The 23,619-nt window shown below is 34.9% G+C and overlaps 4 protein-coding genes across 5 annotated transcripts; 2 read left to right on the top strand and 2 right to left on the bottom strand.

The window, feature by feature from the left end:
• Positions 1-2,091: 2,091 nt before the first annotated feature.
• On the top strand, positions 2,092-3,352 carry LOC140813830 (uncharacterized). The gene is made up of 2 exons (XM_073172582.1): positions 2,092-2,666; positions 2,764-3,352. Exons 1-2 carry the CDS (start codon positions 2,223-2,225, stop codon positions 3,121-3,123), a joined length of 804 nt encoding a protein of 267 aa, XP_073028683.1. The 5' UTR covers positions 2,092-2,222; the 3' UTR covers positions 3,124-3,352.
• A 73-nt stretch (positions 3,353-3,425) lies between these two features.
• On the bottom strand, positions 3,426-7,038 carry LOC140813831 (vesicle-associated protein 4-1-like). Its single transcript, XM_073172583.1, has 7 exons — positions 6,685-7,038; positions 6,452-6,522; positions 5,230-5,311; positions 5,000-5,118; positions 4,139-4,216; positions 3,930-4,049; positions 3,426-3,805 (listed from the first exon to the last, which is right to left on the bottom strand). Exons 1-7 carry the CDS (start codon positions 6,872-6,874, stop codon positions 3,746-3,748), a joined length of 720 nt encoding a protein of 239 aa, XP_073028684.1. The 5' UTR covers positions 6,875-7,038; the 3' UTR covers positions 3,426-3,745.
• A 3,321-nt stretch (positions 7,039-10,359) lies between these two features.
• Positions 10,360-17,888, bottom strand: LOC140813777 (ubiquitin carboxyl-terminal hydrolase 14-like). 2 transcript variants are annotated; one of them, XR_012114008.1, is made up of 21 exons: positions 17,567-17,888; positions 16,917-17,088; positions 16,416-16,528; positions 15,940-16,276; positions 15,191-15,285; positions 14,714-14,847; positions 14,578-14,634; positions 14,396-14,473; positions 13,626-13,680; positions 13,512-13,553; positions 13,359-13,439; positions 12,769-12,967; positions 12,629-12,677; positions 12,424-12,552; positions 12,189-12,277; positions 12,012-12,101; positions 11,349-11,513; positions 11,119-11,240; positions 10,871-10,994; positions 10,509-10,742; positions 10,360-10,430 (listed from the first exon to the last, which is right to left on the bottom strand). XR_012114008.1 is itself a non-coding variant. In XM_073172491.1 (20 exons), exons 1-20 carry the CDS (start codon positions 17,660-17,662, stop codon positions 10,564-10,566), a joined length of 2,406 nt encoding a protein of 801 aa, XP_073028592.1. In that variant the 5' UTR covers positions 17,663-17,887; the 3' UTR covers positions 10,360-10,563. The 2 variants fall into 2 exon arrangements, 1 of the variants encoding a protein (XP_073028592.1); XM_073172491.1 differs by having other exon boundaries at positions 10,360-10,742; positions 17,567-17,887.
• A 1,065-nt stretch (positions 17,889-18,953) lies between these two features.
• Positions 18,954-20,543, top strand: LOC140814478 (uncharacterized). Its single transcript, XM_073173483.1, has 2 exons — positions 18,954-19,428; positions 19,688-20,543. The coding sequence occupies exons 1-2, from the start codon at positions 19,261-19,263 to the stop codon at positions 20,258-20,260; spliced, it is 741 nt and encodes a 246-aa protein (XP_073029584.1). The 5' UTR covers positions 18,954-19,260; the 3' UTR covers positions 20,261-20,543.
• The last annotated feature ends 3,076 nt before the right edge of the window (positions 20,544-23,619 follow it).

Raw genomic sequence — 23,619 nt, forward strand, 5'->3', positions numbered from 1 at the left:
GGCATGCCAGCAAATGGCAGTAATGTACAAAGAAAAGGATGGCTGAACGCAGGTCTATCCACGACGCCTGGCGATACTTTGTGGATACGTTTTTGGCGGTGTTGCATTGTGTAGATACCTCTAAAATTAACATTCAAGGAAAATACGTGGCATTCGTGTGCAATTTCACACTTAATTTAATTCCGATTTTTCTATGTTACGGTGTTTTACTTCTATGAATAGAACTTTTGGATTTTGTTAATTTTCATTAAATTGTAGAGTTTTGGGTATTTTTTTGTAAATAGTTTTCAACAATTAATGTTATTTGGCAAAAACTTGTGTGAGGCGATCTCACGGATCATATTTTGTGATACAGATCTTTATTTGGGTAATCCATGAAAAAGTATTACTTTTTATGCTTAAGGATATTACTTTTTTATGGTGAATATGAGTAAGGTTGACCGGTCTCACAGATTGAGATCCGTGAGACGGTCTCACATGAGACCTACTCATGTTATTTTGCTTCTCTGTTTTTTTTATATCTCTTATAAAATAAGAATACAGTTATAAAAAAAAATAATTATCCTAGGGATACCATTAATGATATGGTTCTCTTAAATTACAAATGGTTGTAATCATGTAAGGTTAAGATTGGATGTCAATATTAATAATAAGATTATATATAATACATTCTAAAGTGATTTATCTTCAAAAAATTGTAACAGCTCCGACAAAGGCGACTCACCCAATTTTGACAAACAATGTGTGACCGACTCCGAACAGACAGACGGCACCCAGTTACGCATTTGACATCCCACCTGTCCATTACGTATGTGGACTTTCTTTTAATTTTTATATATAATAAAATAATACTTAGATATTCTTAAAGAAAAGATGATTAAATTCTCAAAAAAATAAAAGAAAAGATGATTAAATTTAACCTCTTCGTTAAACTTAAAGTGAGTCTCGTATGAGATCGTCTCATGAATTTTAAAAGTGAGACGGATCAATCTTACCGATATTCACAATAAAAAGTAATATTCTTAGCATAAAAAATAATACTTTTTCATAGATGATCCAAATTAGAGATTCGTCTCACAAATACAATCCGTGAGACCGTCTCACACAAATTTTTGAGAATTTGACACATAATTAAGAACCAACGAAGAATAAGATAATATATGCATGAAACATATATATTTTATATCAGTTTTTTTATATCTATACTATCTATAATCTATACTTCTATACTATTATATTAAGACTGAGCACCTTATAAAAACTGACAAGGAGGACATCATCTTTTTTTTTCCAGTTTTACCCTTATATCCTACTAATATCACACTTATGTTTTTTGTTTTTTTTAATTTCAACTCACACTTTTATTTTTATTTTTTTTATTTCAATCATTCAAATATCAATTTAGTCCCTCTATAATTTGTCAATTTTCACTTTAGTCCATCGATAATGATAAAAAAGATTGTACACACGCAACGCGTGCGCAAAATAGCTAGTATTTTATTAAGTTTGGGGTAATTAGAGTAACTAATTTTGATGTCATTATTTGTTTTAATAATTATATATATTAATAAAATATTAAATTTTTTAATGTAAGTTCTATGTAGTTGAGCGATAAAGTCATTGTTTTTTGAGATTTAAGTTATAGATTCAATTTTTTCTAAGGTCAATTTTTTATTTTTCAATTTATTTTTTATTTATATATCAAAATTACAATATAATTTTTTATTATTTTTTATAATTATATTTTGATGTTAATTTAAGGGGAAGTTATTGAAAAATCCCCAATCAAAAAATTTCTTTGGCTTCACTCTCTACCCACAAAATTGTGGTACTATGTCACACAAAATGTGGTATATTTCATGTGGAAATGTGGTACACTTCATGTGGAAATGTGGTACTAAAAAAGTACCTAGGGACTGAACACAAAAAAAAATGGCGGCTGGGGACTGAACCCAAATTTCCTGTTAATTTTAAATATAAATATAATAAATTATAAAAAATATTATACAAATACACGATTTTTATAAAAATTCTATTATATATATGAATTATTGAATTACTAATATTTGATCAATAATATAATATAAACCATCGTTCTCCGACCCCTTTTTCTCTTTTCTTCATCATATTTCTCACATTTTCCCTCTCGCATCTCTCCGTATCGATTTTCACCAAAGGAAGCAAACACAAGAGAGACGAATAGTACCAAACTTACGTCGGAGATGGCGCGCCGTCTCTTCAGCTGTTTCGGGAAATCCGTCACCGCCTCACGTCACGATGACCATGTGACGGCGGATCTAACGACGGAGGAGCAGCGGAGAGGTGGCCCTGTGTTGGTAGAGCTCTTCACATCACAGGGCTGCGCCACATCTCCGGAGGCGGAGATGCTCTTTTCACGGCTGGGAAGGGGAGATTTCAACCTAGATGTGCCCTTGATATTGTTGGCCTACCATGTAGATTACTGGGATTACATGGGTTGGAAAGATCCATTTGGGTCTAGCCAGTGGACCGTCAGGCAAAAGGCCTACGTCGAGACCCTTAATCTGGATACAATGTTCACCCCCCAAATCGTGATTCAGGGAACGGCTCAATGCGTGGGTTATGATTCAGAAGCGCTCATATCCGCCATTGCAGACGCACCCCGAGTAACTGCTCCCACGTTCCAGGTCACAATCAAGGGCCGATAGCTGTAAACATCCATCAATTATTATGTATCTACAAATGTTTTAACATTGAAAACTCCTTTATTTTTTTTTCTGACAGGCGACGTTCCAGAAGCCAGCATCGGATTCCTTACAAGTTTCGTTGACAGGATCTCTGAGGACAAAAGTGGATCACCAAGCTGTCAATGTTATGGTTGCTTTGTTCGAATGCAGCTTGGTGACAGATTGTCCCAACGGGCCCAACAAAGGTCGAGTTTTGGCCAATGATTACGTTGTCCGGAAGCTGGAGAAGCTCTGCTCATTTAAGGACATCGCCGCAAAGAAAACAATCTCCGGGACTGTCAATTTTCCCCTGTGGGAAGGTTTCATTTCAGCCAAATGTGGGGTTGCTGTCTTCGTGGAAAGTGCGTCTCACCAGATCTTTGGCTCGCAGAAATTTCAGTTGCCGGAGAACATATGATTTCTTATAACATCATCGAATACGCCTCTTTAAGCAGCAGTTAATCGGGTCATGGTTTTGTATGTTAGCTGCTGATTCAATTCTTGGATTTTGATGGATGGTCATGTTTTACCAAAGTTCCCACTTTTTATGTGTACAGTGTAGTTGTGGGTCTCCTTTTATTATTTTATTTTATTGGTTTGGTCTTGCTAATAGGAAGTGCTTCTGCTACCGTGAGTTATCTTTTTCATTGTCAATAATATGCATCATTGAAAGAAAAAAAATATGATCTCTGACATTTGTGTTTCGTTCATGCACGTGGGTAAACAAAGAACAAGTACAAATCAGTGCAGGTCTGAACCTCTTAGCTTGACATAATTGTCGGAGTTGACCGGAACAGCAATAATTCTTGCAAAACAAAACAATATTTACAGGCAAGAATGTATTAACGACAAGGATCATTTTTTGTGACAGTCTAATGTTGCCACACAAAAAAATGATATCGACTCAATCTACAAATTTGGAACATTTTACTTCGGGTACATCCAACAAACTAAACATTGACCGAGTTGGAAATATTCCCAAAAGTCCACTGAAGGGGGAGATCAGATGCATTAGGCCAACCACTGAAGAACGAACAATGCTACGCAGCATCTACAGCCTCAAACTGCTGCCGTGCAAGATATTTCTCCCTACGCTCTTTCTGAACAATAAAGATAAAAAAAAATATCAATTTGCGGCATTGCATAATATTTTAACAGCTGAAAAATAGTATCAGAGGCACACTAGCACAAACAGGTAAACAATAAACACAAAAAAATGGATACCCATTCATCTATAACAAGGCCTTCCCCCACCATTCCAGTAGCTGTGGTAGCTGGAGGCTTTTTCCGAGTTTCTATTGCAGCATCAGCTTCAGCCAACTGACGCTTCAGTTTTTCAAGTGCCTAGATTCACAAAATGATTCGAAAAGATGCAAAGATGAGCAAACATGAAGCCAGAAACACAACATGAAATGATGAAAAACGTGCTTTACAGGATTAGGGCTCTCTGGGTCCAAGAAGACAACTCGAAAAATACGCTCCACCATCACTTGATCCCTTTGTTCATCAAACTGCACAAAAATTCAAATCAACATGTATGAGAAACAGAGGTTTTAACATTCTCAACATGCATACTGGCTACCTTCAAGAGTATCAAGAGTACACTATTTCAAATAACCGTGCACGAATACTTGAAACCAGTGAAGGTAATGGGAAACACGTCTTGGATGTTAAGTAGAAGTAGTAGCAGCCAGCAGTGATCCATTTTAGAAAGGCAACATGGAGCAGATGTTGAATTGACAAGGATCCCTCGTGCAGGTAAATTTCTTGACAAGGGGTTGGAGTAAATTTCTTGACAAGGGGTTGGGCCATCAGAGAGGCCAGTTGGTGATTAATTTTCCAGCTATGACCAATTTAAAACGTAAACTACTCCATGATAAATGACAAGTGTAAGTAGACACTGATATTACTTTGATCAACTTTTTATTCCATGACAGATTTTTTCCAAACTATTCAACAAATGCACTCTACAAGTTTAGTATCGTGGGTTATCGTTAAACCTAGCTAAACAACCATGAGCAGGCATAAACTCAACAGAATACACAAGATTGGGACCACGAAATAAACCAGAAGCGAGTATTTTATTAGAAGCCTCACAATACATAGTTCATGGACAACATTGCTATTAGGCAATGTTCAATCATTATAGCAGAAAACCATGAACCAGTAAGGGCCCTTTAAGTGAACTTAGTGCCACAGTGGCAGAGTTCAACTGCGTCAAGTCTTGTACGCTAGCAATGACCCTCATCACCAAATGATTCATGGACAACATTGCTAATGGGCGTTTCACTTACCAATTCTGGCACGTAATCTGTTCCTTCAATCACCTTAAGACTCATCATCTTGAACTTAACCCTGCTCTTCTGATTCATAGGCTTTTCGTTGTTCTCTGGATGCTCCACAAACTTGAACACTGTTGATAAAGCATACAAATTGGTTCACTCCATGTCCGTCAGGATTTGATACTTGAAAAATTATAATCAATGTGGACTTTTCAGGACAAAAGTATGTCGAAAACAATTACCAGTCGCAATGAAGCTTTCCCCAGGAGCAAGGATACCTCCAGGAGGTCTCATGTAGCAACTCTTTGGTGCGGTAGTTTGAAACTAAAGATAGAAAACAACACAGTCTAGCAGTCAACCCAATTTGCTACCAATCATCCAGTTCACAAACAGTGAAAGCATAAATCTATTTTATTTCTTTTTTCCTTTTTATTTAGTTCAAATCTCCATCAACATATCCCATAAACTCTCCCATTGGTCGCATTTTTGTTGTGTTTTTTCCTGTTTCACCTTAGTGGAGAATCAGTTCTTCTGTTTTTTCGGTATCAAATAATCCGTGTGTCTGTTTGAAAACAAAATGAGATAATAAAACAGTATTTTGTTTTGTATTTTTATGTGATCTTTTTAAAATTTAAAAATAAAAGTAATTAATACGGTAATGTTTCCTTAAAAAAATATTTAATGAGAAATACAAAGAATAATAAATTTAAAAAAATCTAAAAATTTGAAAAAATGTGTAAAAGATTATAATTGATAAATCATTTGAATATAGAGGATGATAGTTTGGACGAACTAATAAAAACATAACCTTTAAGAACAAACGAAAAAAAAAAAAAGGAAAACAGATTTGATATAGATAAAAAAAAAAGAGTATTTTCTTTTATACAAATACTAGTACGAGACCGTCACAAGTCAATTTTATGTGACGGATCTCCTAATCGACCAGATCCATGCAATAAACAAAGAAGAAATCGCAGAAAGATGGGTTGTTTTTCTGCTTCTAGGCTATTTCTATGTATTGATATTGCCATTTCAAAAACAGATGCTTCAATATCTATTTGAAGAAACAATATATAAAGTGTGTTTCTGGACTCGTAAAGAACCAATATAAGTTATACACCACGATGGTGTGAAAGTCAAAACAAATGTACGTAATACTTGTTTTCAATTTTCATTACTTTAAAATAATAATTTGATACCTTTTATTTCCCCATTGTTATGTCCCAAAAGTCCTAAAACGAAACCAAACATTGAGATAGAATGTTGTGCCTGGGAATCTTAGTAATCCAGAAAGATTCCCCTAATTAACTAGAATTTCCCCACTTCGGGAAAAAAAACAAAAACATAAAGAGATTAGGAATATCGAAAAATCACTTTGTTTAATTTCATTAGTTAGAAAAAATTACAAGTTTGATAACAATTTAAAAAAAAAAAGTATGATTGTCAAAAGCAGAATCTACGTACCTTGAATGCAACGTGAGACTTGCTGGAGTTCTTAATCCATATAGCACTCCTTGCCTGCTTCCCTGGCTCATCTTCAGTATCACAAGCACCAAAACAAAAAACAACCCGCTAAGCTAATCAGCGACAAGTCTAATAAAGTTGAAATTCAATCATAGCAAAATCAAATTCATTCCAAATTCACCAACAGTCTTAGGCAAAAAAAAAAAACTAATAAAGTTAGTTAAACCACGCACAAGGGAAGTAGAGGTTCTTCGAAGGATCGAGGTGAAGTCTTCTGCGCACAGGAAGAATCGATCTGGCAACGGATGAGAACGAGGAGGAGCGAGTGATGGAGGCAACACCACCGTTTCTGCGGTGGGATTGAATCGTCCACAAGGGGCAGAGGCGCCACCTCTTGTGATGGTGACTCTCGGCTGCGGCCATGCTAGAGAGGGAACTCAGAAGCGCATCTCGGATTTGAAGGGGGAATTTAAACAGGATTGAGTGGGAATTGGCGTCCGCAAAACACACGCTTACTGTTCAGTCTCACCAGTGATTAGCATAATTGACAGTCGCATGAATAAGTTGGGGAAGATGGTTTCCTTGGAAAACACTTTTATTTTATTTGTCTGAATGAACAACAAATTTTATTTTTATTTATAAAATTTTCTGATATATTTTAAATCACTAACATTATTTCATTAAACGACGTTTAACTAATGAATTATAAAATAATAATATTAATAAAAATATACACATTTCATATTTCATTTACTGCTTAATAATTTAATATAATTATAAAAATAATAAGGAGATGAATGCCACGAATGGTAATCATCCACTAAACTTGTTGTCTATGTGGAGAGCAAGGAAAGGCCTACTATTTTGGTTTTTTTCTTCTTTTTTTTTTCAGATTTGTCACTTTATATTAATTATTAATACATATTAAAATTGTAAAAACTCCACTTTTCGTTTTAATTTTTATTTATTTATACGGTGATGAATAAATAAATTATTAGAATCAGAATTAATTAAGAAAAGTATTTTAAAGGGGAACAGTTGATAAGAATGATTAGGTGGCTGGTGACCTATTTATTTCATTTAGCTCCGTGTTTCTTTCCGACACTTCCTTCCTTAAATATCACTTCTTTTCCGGGAAATGTTCTTTTCAACTTTAATCGGCACAGTTTTCCTGTATTAACTCTGTTGATATTTCCATAGGGATCGGATCAGCAATTAATCGATTTCGGTTCTCGAAATTGAATTAGTTGAATTTCTATTTTAAATATATTGAACCTCATTAAACCATTCACAAGCAATAATTAACAAGATAAATAAGTGGAATACATTGGACCGGGTTTTGTTCATGCTACAGTACTCTTATCCACTCAGCACATGACATTCGTTACGAGTAGAATCATGACTACTCACTCAACCATGGTATATGGACCGAGTGGTCACAAAAATTGGTTTATCCTATCTTGTAGGAAAGATCAAATGTGCACAAAAAAAGGTGTTATTTGTAAAACATTAACATCTGCTATTAATCTTATAATATTTCGTATAAATTTAGTCATATTTATTTTAACATATATGTTTGATGGCATTTTAACTTTAAAAATGGGCTAGAATCGAACTATTCTCTGGATTTAGCATAAATCTAGCTGCCGTTCACACAAATCCAATTTGATTGAAGAAGCCGTTTCGCAAAATACAGCTGTCCATGTCGTCGTTAAGAGTCTGCATCCGTGGGAGAATTTGAGATATATATATATATATATATATATATATATATAGTGAAGGATCAAATCAAAAATGTTAAAACTGATGAGGGTTAAAAAAGTTTTCAGAAGAAAAATTTACAACTAAGTTGATTCTTTTGGTTGACCAAGCATATATGATAAAGGCTAACAAGAATGCTAGTATCAGTTCGGACCCCAGCAGCTCAAGTACATAACTTTCCTAAATGATTCCTCCGATTTCTTAATTCTTTCTTCTGCCACCATCTTATTCAAAACCATGGAAGAAGAAGTTGGTGCGGGAATCGGTTTCTTGGCCGTAGCACGGTAAGCCCTGAGACTGTTGTTGGCGTGTTGCTGCAAGACCCTGATGTCGTAATTCCATCGGCAGAATCCTTGATCTTTCAGGGCCTCTACTGCTCCAATGCTTGCTGCTACTAACCAAGCTCTTCTTCCGGAACTCGTTCTTTTGAATATTTTGATTATGATCGATAAATTTCCAAGAGAAGTCGACGATCGAATTGTGGTGATTTTGCGATTGATGTTTTGATGATATGGAAAAAAAGATGGTGAGGGTTGTTATTTATGCAGAGGGACTTGAGAGAAGGAATTGGATGTAAGTAGGTAAAGAAAACAGGCGACGAGAAGCCCCTGGTTTGTGAAGCCTAGCATAGCATGCCCAGTGGAATTACTTGTTCCAGTGGACGAAGGGGCGATGGGCCACGACTTTGATGTGTATTTTTTATATTCTTGATATCATTTTTAAATTTATATAATTGATTTGATTTGATTTGATTAGACTCAGCTTTAATATATTATATATTATGCAAGAATGTTAATTTAGTGGTTGTCTATGATCATATACTGTTATTCATTAAAATATTAATTCCATGTTGGTGTGTGCCACTTGATTATTTTATTTATGGTAAGATAATTCTGTTAAATTATGTACCCACAGTTTGAGGAGAATAATTTTATACACACGGAAACTTTGACAATCTCACGGATCAATTTTGTGTGATGTATATTTATTAAAAATATGATCATGGTTGAACTATCAGCAAAGAATAAGTTTCAATAAAGTTCCAATGAAATTACACAAAGAGCGAAAGATAGTGTGAGCCACAAAACTTTCCATAAATTGTGATTTCAAATAAAGTATGAAAAACGTAATTGAGTGTAGCATTGACAAAACCACATCAGAAATGGAAAAACATCCGCCAAGAACAGATGGGATATCATCAACGCTGCACTCAATGACGTTTTTGAGCTTTCAAACCTCTTCACGAAACTTGGGGCTTTTCATTCTTAATATATAACGCTGTAATCATGTGGTACAATTGTATGAATCTGTTGTACTATGCTTCTGTGTTAGATGTTGGTAACGTCGTACTGTCTCGTATGTACTACTTTCCAATCGCTACCCCTGTTGTTTTTCTAATTTTTTATGTTAAAAAATCCAACTTGTCTGACATCTCAGAAATCAAAACAATTAATTTCAAAAAAAAAAGTCAAAACTTTTCATTTAAGCCTTGATAAATTTCGATTTATGGAATTTGTTCTGTTTTTAAATGTAATTTCATCTTCCTTTCTCGTTTCAGTTAAATTAAACAAAATCAAAAATTAAAAGGGTTTGTATAAGAAAATAAAAATAAATAAAAGTGTGGCGTTCTCTAATTTTCTTTTCTTTTTTTTAGAATTTGAAACGGTGATCAATAATGAAAATGAAAAATGCGTCCAAGCAGAATTACGCTATATTTCTTACAAACAATCAATCAAATACTGAATACAATACAGACACTAAAGGAACGAGTATTTTTGGATTTTCGTTGGCTACGAACTTCCGGGGGGGAAATATAGCTATGCTTATTATATATATAAATTAGTTGATTTATAACGATTTGGTAAATATTCCATTAACCCACTCAACCTTTAGCCTTCATATTTATTTGTTGAACTAGATGCGGATTCGAAGGATGAAATAATTAAAAATTCATAATGATGGTATAATGAGTAGCAGCAATCTTCATTCTCCTATAATCTAGTCGTCAAATGATATTAAAAGGACAAAACAAAGAAATAAATAAATTAAAAACTATTTAATAATTGTAAAGAAAGTAAAGGTAACAGATGGTAGACTTACTAAAAATCAACCCATAAGCATGAAAGACAATTACCAGACTCAGATGATTGAACAAGTAGAATATCGGTATGACGACAATGGGAGAAAGATAGATCGTGAACAAACGAGTCTCCGCTGGCTGTATGGATCAGATGGTTTATCACAACTAGGCCTAACTACAGTTCAAAACCAATCAAAAAGAAAACCAGGAATATACCGATTGTTTCCAGAAAAATGCTCCACATGATCAGTAGGAGTATGTTAAAAGTTTTTCAACCATCATATCTCTCGAAGAAGTACAAGTATCCCATGTCGATAGGTAGATCCTGAGAAATCCCAACTTTCTCATCATTGAAAATCACCCATCTCCCGTCTTTGTAGATATGAGCAACATAATGCCCACAATGAGTAGATGTGCCGATGTGGCTTACGAACCCAAGTAGCCGGTATTCTGGACAAGAAACAAACATTTCAGGACAAAATTAGTTACTTTAAGCACAAGTAGAGGTATTGATAAGAATCTAGAAAGGAATATCAACAGAAGGGGATTATAAATTCCTAAAGGACTTTGGAACTAACTTCCTTTTCCATCAGGTAGAGCATCATCAACCACAGACCCACTGCTACTTGGTGGAGTTTCCATATTTGACAAACCAGGAGGAGGATTAAATATCCATTCTGTCGCCTTTTCGATATCACCACCCTGCAAATTATTATTGAGAGCGTTACATGAAAGCAACTCTACAATGTATCCCCAAAAAAATTAGCCGTTACATGAAAGCAACTCTACAATGTATCCCAAAAAAATTTAGCCGATAGTATTTTACCGTTGCCTGTAGTGCCTTCCGAGCAACTTCTTCCTCAATGCCAAATGATACTAAAGTATCAAGTTTTGACTGGTCAATTTGTAGAGAACTCTTCTGCTCTTTTATTATAGGTTCATCAATATCTTGAAGAAAAAACTGATATTAATTTGTGTAGCATATACGATGAGGAAACTCTTATATTAGTATATTACAAAACTGTTTCTGAAGATCCAATTTTGAAGAGGAATCACCTGGATCATTCATATGGTCAAACAGCCAATTCGTTGCTGCTTCCACTCCAGCATTGGAGGTATTGATTGCAGCCTTTTGACAATGAAGATAATTAAATCCCATTGACACCAGTTGGGAAATAATGTCTTCATCAGCATCAGCCTTCACTCCGTCATCCAAAGAAGCTGCACATATAGACAGAGGTTGAAAATAACAACAGTTTTAAGGCGTATTGTGGAACAAAAGAACAGCTAATGTCTGTGATTAATTGGTCCAACGTAGGGATAATTTTTTCCCAAATACTAGTTAAGTAATGATGATAACCTTGTAACAATTCTGAATAGCATTAATGATCCTTACTTCCTTAGTAAGAAAATACTGATATAAACAACAATCACAAAAGAATCAAATAAAGGTCACCATTAGAGTCTCTCACCTTGATGATCCATTGAGATAGCTACATGATATAAAATTATTGTAATAACACAAAACAATTTGGAATCATACGTACATACTGTAACATAAAAAACCACCTTTTAAAATAGGAAACAAATAAAGGATCAGACAGTCAACAATCAACAAGTCAATAAAAGGACGATAACTAGTTCCATTAATTATAAGAAAAAATAAAAGCATTTAACAAAAAATGATATCAACAATGGGAAAATGATGAAATGACATACCGTTATCCGGTAACAATTCTTCCCCGGGCTGAAGACCTTTGCTGCGCATATGACTAATGTCAATTATATCTGGAACGTCTATATAGACATCTATGAAATCAATTCAAAAAGAGTCACCCACCATTCCCAATCAATAGCTATTTTGAGCAAGTGAAACGAAGATAAACGACTGCATACCTAGTTTTTTTGGGACCCACCCCGAGTCGAGGACAAATTTTCTCATGTGCAATACCAAATAATCAGGAAATGAAGTCAGACCTGCAGTTCTGTGGCGACAAATGTAAATATTTTAGACATACAGAAAAAATAAAAAGCCAAATATTCAGCCTCAAAATTTAAATTCAGGAAACAAAAAAAATAGTTATATAATTTTATTTTTATAAGGGAAAATAAAAGCAGAGGAGAAACTCACTTGATTGCAGTTGTCTTAGCATCTAAGGCTGTGCTGTAAAAGTCATTTAACTCCTCAGGGGCAGAGAAACAATCCAGACAATCCATCAACGATACCCTTGGGCGAGGGTGAACAATTTCATTAGATGCCCTGCCAGAATACTACATATTTAACAAAGAATATGATGAAGTTGATCGTATAGGTGCTTGGGAGAATTACAACTCACAGCTCCTTCCCCATAGTATCCTTCTCAGCTTCAAAAATTTGGAGTTCATCTGGAATTTTAAGAAACATTATGTTAGAATAATGGATATACTATTTGAAAAGTTACATTATATTAGACTTGTGATCATTAAACAAACTTACTTTTGTTTGTAGCTTTATGGAGAGGAATGTTCAGAGAAAGAATATAATCATTTCTTCTGTTATAGGCAACCTTGCCCGAGCTGCATTGCAATCGCTCTTCAACGCCAAACTTGAAACTCTTTGAAGGATCAATGTTTGGGTTCCCAGAGTTAATCCGCTCAACTTGGTCAATAAAATGCATGAAGAACTCTAAAGCATCCTAGACAAAATTTATGTCCGTCATCTATACTATAGAATAAATGCAGCAATAACTGACAAATCGACTGAAGAAACTGCAGGAATCAACTTTTTCAAGCGCACCACAAAGATTTCCGTAAAAGAATTCTCTCAAACCACCAACAAGCAGCTGTCAGTCAACTATGCATCATAATACAAGACACAAAACAACAGATGGAAAAAGGCATTTATAACAACTTCAGTACCGCTTAATTGATAAACATGTTGAAGGTGAATCGTCTCACCAACAACATGATCCAACAATTCACAAAAGTATCAGTCCATGTGCACTCAAAACCTAACTGTCAAGCTGTGTACATGGTCTCACCACAAAACAGATTAACTTAACAATAACATTTAACCTAATAAACAACCTGTTGTCTTGTAGTTGAGAATTCGGAGTGTTTTGCTGCAATAACGGACTTGAACATACGAGGAGAAACTCCAACTTGTTTCTGGAAGATAGACAATCAACCTGTATTAGAGAGCCAGAATTCATATAACGGAAGCAGTCAAAGGATCCTTACAGCAGTTAATGAAGTGTTGTCTACATCGCTTGCATTGTCTTTCTGTATAACAAAATTGCCAAATGTTACCCACAGTAAAAACAATAAAGTTTCAATGAATATGGCATAACTTACCTTGGTAGCTGGAACTGAATATTTACCAGAAAGTAAGCCATGAGCTAGCTTTGTTCTGCAAAGAAAAAGGAATAGGTTTAATCAAATAATGATAGAACCAGCAATTTTCTTTCTTCAGTATTGCCTGGTACAATCAGACAAGAACCTCCTTGCACCATAGAATGCACATCCAAGAGTTGAAAAGGAGGGCAACAACAGATTTTAGCTCAAGAGTTAAAAACAACCATTTTCATGTCAATTATCAACCTATGGAGTGACAACACAAACTTAGCTTTAAGGGCTGTAGAATCCACTAAACTTTTGATAGTCATGCTGATTTGTATCACCACCTCAACATCAACCTTTCTAAATAATCAATCCTCATAAAAACCCCGATCACACATCTAATAAACGAGTCATGATTACTTTTCAACCCAATTTATTCAACATAATTGAAAGATTAAAACATCTGATGCATTAAAGCTTGAAATTAACTCTTGAAAGATGACTTGAAACTTTATTTATGTACCAAAAATACATCACCTAAAACATTGCAACTAGTGCGTAAATATTGCAACTTCCTAAAATTCTGATAAAATAATTTAGTTTCTCTTGCATTTCAAGTACAACTGATTTAGGAAATCCATCATCCTACTGTGTATGGGAAGAAGCAGTTTCAAATCATCCAAGAATTTAATTTGCAAAACAATAAAAAATGGACAGAACACTTTTCACCAAGTACACCGAACTAGGATATTCGGTTATTTTGTTTATGAAGGCTAGCTACTTACAATTGCATATTCAAATCTACGGTTGGATCAGCAGGAGCCATATCAAAAGCTGCTTTCAAACTTTGATGCTTATAGTATCTAAAAGGAAAACCAAAAAAAAGTAAATAAACAGATAGAGAATAAGATATGGTGGCCTACACTAAGAATAGCTAAATTTCTTCAAGACATTGCAAACAACTAACCGTGAACAGAAGCTATAAGTAGAAAATACAACTTGCATAGTTGCAGCCAAGTAACAACTGCAAATAACAAAGTTCAGGAATCAAGAAGGAAGAAATGGCATGAGATTTCAGCAACTCTACAATAAAAATAATCAACCTGTTGCCCAGATTTACAAGTCCTGTGTAACCTGGCCCAGATAGAGGTACAACTTCTTTTCCACTCTCTTGAATGCGGTTCCAGTCAAAATTGGTATTATGATCAAGTTCTCTCTCAGCAGTCGTCATTTCAGTCTAGCACAGGAATAAGTCAAATTTATCTTATCAAGTAGCAAAAATTAGGATTATGATGCCAATAATAATGGCTATTTTAATTAGGAAAACAAACAAACAACTAACTATTATTTGAGGATATTTAACGAACCAGATATATAAATAAACAGCAAAGTTCAACAGAGTCCAAACAAAAGTTGATCAAAAAGAGATTATTTAAGAAAACAAACAGTTAATATGCAGTTAGCACATCATATTTTCTAACATCCACAATGCCCGGGAGACTCGGGAGGGCCAGGACAGTTCTAGATTCTGTAAAAATAACATAAATAATTTTTTTTAAATGAATTAAAGTTACTCATACCTTTTGCAAGGATGAAAAATCAATACCAAAGTGTTGCATGTGTTGTGCTAGAAGTGGGTCTATAACACTTGCATCCTCGTCGTAAGAGTAAACATCTGAGCTGCCAAAATTTGAATTTCATGATTATATTTGAAAATGGTGGTGAGCATATTAAAGTTGTGATTCTTAACAGTCTCTCAAATACATCTACCACAAAGAGCAGTTATAACTAGTTCCACAGCTCCAACAATATTCTGATATAAATAAAAATAAGAAGAATTTTTTTTAGATTTTTGAGTGAAAATTAGCAGCAAGTATAAGAGTGAACATCTTCATAAATATATCAAAAACCCACATTTGGAATATCATTAAACCAATCATAGCATGTAATATGGGGAACCCAAACGCTTTTTCAGGGCCTGGACGATTAGTCCATCCCCGACCGCTGCCACCACCACAAACAAAAGACATGTCCACGCCAAAAAACAAAAACAAAACAAAACTGGTACAATAAGTATATTGGAATATCAATGTCTTCTACCTGCAGATTAAATTTACCCATCATCCCACAAATAAAGCAGGTACCAACAGAGGTGATGGCGTGATGATATACAAATATGACATCATTCAATGAGAAACAAAGGGCATCGGTTTCAAACAAGCTACGTGGTTGTCGTAAATAAAACAATTGCATCTTTTATGAAGATTGGGTAACAAAAGCATGATAAATCCCCAGGAGGCTACAGATAACAAAGAGAAGTAGGCATTACCTGCTGCCTCTAAATCAGCGGTTATAGTTCCAAGCTTTACAGCCAATGGATATTTAGTCACACTGTAATGGTTAACAGCATGGTCGTTACCCCCACTTCCATCCCAATTTTTTCTACCGCAAAGGATTGACCCATCTGTTAAATTTAACCAAAGATTTTCAGTCTTATCACACTTCTCACACTTCCAACCAGATGGAGGAACAACAACACCATTGTCAAGCTGTTTCAAATCCATAGCATGTTTACTGATGATTTTTGTATCAGCAGTCCAGGCAGCAACCTGATCTTTCTTTTCTGCGCCCGTATTCATGATTACAGAATCAACTGCTAATCTAACCTACAAGACAGACACAAAAAACCTAAAAACTATGCCTGTGTATTTCACATCGTTCATTAAATTGTTTATCTAGATTATTATCTGAAGATTTTCACAATACAAAATAACATGTGAGTAATACACGAAGGGGAAGAAATACCTTTTCAGGCAACTCTACTGATGGGAAAGGAAGGGTCAAATAATCTGGCAAAATAACTATTTCATAGCTTGTTTCGAATTCTGGGTCATTGTTGTCAAATCCTCCTTCCATACCTGCAAATAGAAAAACGTAACTCAAGGAACTGTTTTTCAAAATGGTACAGCTATAAAGCATACAATTAACAAACAACAACAAAGAAAACTCTAGAATCTGGTAGAGTAAAGCACTTGATGAGCCAAATACATACATAGAGATATCATAGCACATCCAAAACAATAAGAAAACATGCCAAAAGCCAAAAGGGTATTATCTTCCATAATTTGAACTGCACCCGCTGAGAAGTAATTCAGAATTTAAATTCTACATGAAAATTATTTTTCTTTCTCCCCTCGAAGCACAAGTGATTAGAAATAAAATTGAGCCGATCATTAAGTCTTTCTAAGAACCTCATCTTTACGTGTACTTCAGAAACCAAAGAATATCGTAAAATCTGTTGAGTACCTATGGCTAGAAGTGTTGGTTTCTTCAAAGGCCTGTCTTCAGATACAGGCTTCTGAGTCTCCTTGATGTGCAGATAAACAGGGTTTCCACTCTTCTCGTAGTTCCAGCCGACATAATCCTTGCCAAAAGCAAGAAACGAATTCATATCCACGAACAATCCACCATCTGATTTCTGGAAAAAGTGAAAACAATATCACATACATAAAAATAGCGGCACAGGTCATCCACCTTCTAAATTACAATACTCGATGGAGGAGGGGCAAGCAGTGACCCACTTCAGCTTACACTGATAGAAACAGATTGCTTGGTAACTCCTCCATCATACAATGCATACAAATAATAATGATGATGATGATGATGATGATGATAATAGTAATAATAATAAGCTGAAGCGGATTAGGGGAGCGAAAATTATATGAAACCAATTGTCGAATACGATCCAGAAGTCTGACCGAAACAATCAACTAGTAACATCTTATGAACCCTAATTCACAAACAGAGTATCCGAACGCCAATCAAAAAGAAAAATCGGCAAAAACAACACAACTCCGCACTCAGAAGCACAAAATCCCTAGTTGCATAAGAAGAATAGGAGAAGTTAAAAGCAAAAGCAAAGCAAAGCATGAAAAGAAAAAAGAGAAAATAAATACCGGAGTATCGTAAGAAATGCAGCACTCCTCCTTGTAGATACGGTTAGTGGGCTCAGGGATCCGAACCCGAGAGAGATACGATCGAAGCAAATCCATAGAACAAATTGCAGCGACTGGATATCTGAGAGTATGCGGTAAGGCGGCGAAATGGTGTTGACTAGAGTAGAGAGAGTGTGTGTTGGTTATATATATATATATATATATATATATATAATGAGTATATTCTTTGCCCTAACGTTTGGAGGAGGAGAAAGAAGCAAAAGCGAGAGCAGTCTCTAGTCCTGTTGGCGTGTTTGTGTTGTCCTCTGTCTGTCTAGTACCTTACTGGAGTTATCCATCCTAGTTTTATCAACAAATATACATAATTTCAAAAAAATTAAACCACGACCCAACGCACATTTCGATCATTAGACGATTATTGTTTCTTGTTAAATTTCAAATCCGCTGGATAAAATTGTTAAGAGTTTATTATATAGAATCAGATAATATTTTGAAGTTGAATTATGTTAAATCTTAATTTTAACATAATATCAGAGTCAAGACTCACTACCGTTATGTATTTGACGATGTTATGAAACACTTGATAATGTCTTATAAACTTCACGATCCACTTATCCATTCATAGAAGTAAAAGAGTGTTAAATGTCTCGAATCGACTAGATCAATAACTTCGAAATTATAAAAATGAAATTCGACAATCTCTTAACTAATTTTTTATATTCAGATAGGATCAAGTCTCAATATTAACATTTCTAACAATTATTATTTAATTAAGTTAAAAATACTAAGATTGATTTTGATTTTATTTGGTGTGTGAAAAATATTCTCGAAACGGATCTTTAGAATTTAAATTGTATAATATGGTTTTCACACAAAAATTGTTAAATTTATTTGTTTTTAAACTGACGGGCCATTTTGGGGAAAACTGACGGGCCACAAAGGGACTACCCTACGCGCAGTCCACTTTTACAACCCAAGAAACTACTAAAAGTCGAAGTCCCAATAACAAAGGAAAACCCAATACTGAATGGGTACATGTTTGTCACGTGTTGGAATTTTATTTATTTTTTAAAAAAAGTCTTATTTTAGATATCATTTTACCTTCCAATGAATGAGCCTTACTTGACCCGTTCCATCCATTTTCGTATAATCAAACGTGATGTAGTGGGCGGATCGGATCAAACTTTGAACCCGTCTTGGTTAGGCCTAGATCCAATCTAAAATGCTCTAAAATATCGGGCTTCATCTTGGACCAGTTGGAAATTTATATTTTATTATTTCTGGGAGACAGCAAACACATGTACGGATAAGAGAACAAGTCAATATTTTCCAAGTGAAAACAGGACTGTTGTAAAAATATGTGGGATAAAAGCCAGCATCCCATTTCTCTGTGTAATAAAATTCCATATTTGTCTCCGAAATTTGTCTCCTTCGGATACGAATTAAATTTAAATCCAATCTCCTCGATCTATCCCCTATGTAGAGCGGCAAAGCCGGCTTTCCTCTGCTCCTTTCGTCCAAATCCACACACTACAAAACACGTCCCTTGGTTTTCTCAGACACCCGTCCCTAAATATTCGCCACTATTTTTTACAAACCAAAATCTCTCCATTTTCTATTTCCTTTTTTTTAATTTAATTGCCGTTTCTCTCCATTTCTTCTCCCCTTTATTTGCAAGATTTTAATTGCATGGAATGGATCACGTAAAGAACCGGGGGAGGAGCAAGTTTTTTACGTGTTTTAGCCCAGTTTTCGCTGATGATGACCCCGGCCGTGACTCGGAGAATTCCGTCAGATGGAAGAAGAGGGCTGGCCGGGGTTTCGCCGCAGCGATGAAAGCCGTTTTCTTCAAGACGTCATTGGTAAGGGATAAGGGTAGTTTTAGTTTTATTTTTTAAATGTCTAATTTTGGGTTTCGATTGATTAATATTCGTTGATTCAATTCTTGGGTGTTGCTCAACTCCATTCGGTTTGAATCTTGATTGGTTTCTTGTCTATAGTTACTTGATCCTCACTTGTAATTTGTTAATATTCTTACTTCCATTGATGTGATCCATCATTAATTGGAAAATTAAGGGTTATGTTTCTTTATTAACCTTATTCATTGAAATTAATTGACAGGCCAAGAAATGTCGGAACAAGAAATCCGGGAAAGATTCATTTCGATCAAACAGTGGCTATTCATCATCGTCAGCAAACGCAAAATTTGTAAATACCAAAAAGAATTCAGAGGAACTACTGTTACGAACAAATTCAAACGCTTCTTCAATATTCTCTCCCAGTGTCACAGATTCGTCAAGATCGTCATCCCGGTCCTCTTCAATTTCATCAAACTCGCGCTCTGGATCGGAAAGAATCAAACCATCTGCATCTTCCCTGGATTTCAAAAAAACCTTGAATCCACTAGCCGTAAAGAGGGACGGTGAAAAGTGTGGGTGTACAGTTGGAATGTGCATGTTTATTATCTGTTTGGTCGCTTTGGTTTTTTGGGGTAAGGTTTTTGCCGTTGTGACATGCACTTCAGCATGCCTTTTCTTTGCTCCCTTCCGCCGCCAGCGGCGCTGCCGACTGGAAAGCGCAGCCAGTAGCGTTGACTTGTCGCTAAACTACGTCATCGACTCAGAGGAGGACAAGAAAAGGGTAATCATGGAAGGATTGCTGGAAAGGAATCGTCCCAGGGTAATACAACCATGAATTTTCTTGTGTTCGAGCGAGAAGATATACTTGCTTCAACTTCGGGTAAAAAACCAATTTGAAAAAGTACTTGTAGTAATGCGTGCGAGTGTGTAAAATTTTTTAATGTATAATTTTGTTTCTTTAGATTCTTGAAAAGTTGTGGGAACATATATATGTAATTAATTATAAGAGGGAATTGTACTCGTACGTAAATTATCTTCGCTAATTTTTTTTATTTCAATCACCTTCACCCAGGGGCTAGTTTACATAAGTCTTAATTGTATAAACTTTTGTATTTCATTAATAATACATATGAAACAAAAATATGGTATTTCCATACGTATGTTTGTTTGTTCGGTTGTAAAGAAATCATGAAATTTTACATTAATATATATTAAATATGAAACTATATATATTTTAAATAATTTATTTTAGGAATGTAACAAACTCTTGAAAATAAAAATAAAATAAAATTGAGTTAATTAATAAGATAGAATGATATATCTTCATTGATATAAAGTTTTTTGACTAAAGTCTAAAAACAAGTTCATGTGGTTTATGCTTGACCGACGAATTCGGTTGGGATTAATTCTAGCAAGCGGACTAGGTCAAGTTATAGTAAATGGACGAACAGTCCAAGTATCGATCCCACAGATACTATTATTTAATTATTAAGATTCGATTATTTTATTTAATCTAGGCAAACAAGAACGAGCGGTTGATTATTATTTCAACTAAGTGAATTTTTAAATGAATTTATTCTAATTTAATAACTAAACCAATTACCAGAGAAGCTTGGAACGTGGGGTTTTTTCAAATTTAAATAGAATGACCAGGAACACACAACGGTAACAAACTCTGATCAAATTCAAGCACGAGAATTATTCGACTAGCAATTATTCGTAGTCACGATGTAATCCTCTAATTTAATTATAAATCTATTTCTAGAATTTATAATCTTATTTTCATTTAACAGTCCAATTATTTCTAATTGAAATTAATTAAACAAAAACGCATGCATGAACGATAGAATTACAGCTGTCACCTAAAATCGCACACTGAAACCGAATACTATTTCTAGTCGGTTTAACTGTGTGTTGATTAATATTTTGAAGCTAATTCCAATCTATTCCCTTTCGAGTCAAGATCGAACAACAGACATGCAATTAATTGGCCAAATCAAAAGCACGAAAATAACGCAAACATTAATCAATAACATGAAATAACTGATGAATTAAATGATCCAACGAATAAACCAAATCAGTCGTTTGTCCCTATCGTGGTCCCGATCACAAGAAAAACTACTCAATAAATTCAAAACTAAAATCAAATTTATTGTTTGAATTCATGTCTAAAAATAAGAAAATAAAAGAGAAGAGAAATCTCAATGATGGTGCGCCGATCTTGCGTGTAAATTGCACTGTCTTTTTCTCTCGTTTCTCCCAAGTCTTCGCCGTCTTCAAGAGTCCCCAAAGTCGCGCCTTTTTTTTCTCCTCTAAAAGTCGGCTCTCTTCCCCCTGAACAACCCTTGTTTTTTCTCCTTTTATTCCTTTCCAGATCACGAGCAAATCTTCGCCAAAATCTCGATCTGATATTGCGCACACGGACCCCGTGCCTGCATCCGGAGAGGGGTCCGTGTAGGTACTGGATTTTTTTCTTTCTCGAGGATGGCTGACACGGACCCCGTGCAGGGGTCCGTCTGGAGGTGCGTGCAGACACTGTAAGTTGGGTTCTTGGCAATTGAATGGCACGAACCTGTCTCCGAGGTCCGTGCCTGGGTCCGTGCTTCTTCGGGTGATTTCTTCTTTATGGTTGAATGACACGGACCCGTCTCCGGGGTCCGTGTACAGGCCTTTGTTTCCCAAAGCTTTTATTTTCTCTCCTATTTTTCGGGGTATTTCTGATGTGGCGTTGCGAGGCTTGACTTTTCTTTCATTTCTTTGATTTTCACCCACTTTTGGTCAAACCTGTAAATAGCCATAATGAGACGAAATAAGCGCAAAACTCGGAATAAAAATGCCAGATAAGCACGTATACGACAAAATAAGATCCCTAAAATGCTATATAATTCGTGATTATCAATACTCAAAGTAGATCATATCATACTATTATTGAGCTTTGCGTGTTCCATAACACAACAATATAATACAAGAATTCATAAAATAATTAGGTGGAATAAAGTATCCAAACATTATTTGGGGAGTTTTTCCTTGCATGTGAAGATCGTAGGAAGTCGAAGGAGTTATTTTTTTAAGTAATCATTCAATGTACGCATTGCATGCTCAATGTAATGTCATCGAAGCTTTAAATGGATGCCCCAAAATGCATATTGATTTAAGTGCCATAAATTCTTATGAATCTGATAAATTCAGTATAATTTTGAGTTAAGAAAACATGTGTCACCTAATTTTATACTCCTTCCGTCTCCCTCATATATTAGACTACCCTGTTGGGCAAACACGACATGAAAAGCAGAAGATCTGACCCAGATCTGTCCTTTTTTCCCATTCTCCAAGTCTTTTGTTAATTATTACTAACTCTTTTGCATACGGCCACCTCAGATTTATACGGAGCGTTTGTTTGCTTAATTCCGCATCTAACACTGTATTTATCTACGTATGAAATCATTTACAGCGTAAAATTATTCATATGGGAAAAGGTGGAGGGAGATCGACGATCATCTTTATCTAGTCCGATGTGCTAATAGTTATTATACCATGTACAAGTAATTTACCCATTATTGGTACTAAAAGATCTTTTCATTTTTTATTCTCAGATTATAGTTAGGTCACCGCTTTTAGTGAAAAAAATTTGTGTGCTGTATAGGTAGCTATAAGAAATTTTAAATTATTAAGAATAAACGTGTCATCAGTTATTTTTATAGTAAGTGAGTCTAATGTAATACCGTCTCATGGATTTTAATCTATGAGACGGGTCAACCCTACCTATATTCACAATAAAAAGTAAGATGTTTTTAACCTGAGCAACAATTGAAATATTAAGACTTGTCTCTCCTAGAAATTTGTATCCAGATAAATGAGGTACAAAAATAAGTTTCGTTAATAAGACATAATTCGGACACATTTGTTAGTAAATTCAAGACAAAGTTATTTGTACCGCTAATATTCTATAAATGAGTTTATTTTTTAAATATTTGATACTATAATCAATATAATAGTCAATCGTTAATGCCATTTTCGCATACTTCAACATACAACTTGTATCACTCACATGGATGTGCTCAGCTTTTGTTTTGTTGTGCAAGAAATGTTATTCTTAATACATTTCTATACCTCTAGTATAACTAAAAATATCATGTTGTGCTCGTATCTATCTATCTATATATTTATTTCAATGCATAAAATATATGTTACCAA

Source organism: Primulina eburnea, chromosome 15 (genome assembly GCF_022965805.1).
Source record: "Primulina eburnea isolate SZY01 chromosome 15, ASM2296580v1, whole genome shotgun sequence".
Taxonomy (NCBI): domain Eukaryota; kingdom Viridiplantae; phylum Streptophyta; class Magnoliopsida; order Lamiales; family Gesneriaceae; genus Primulina; species Primulina eburnea.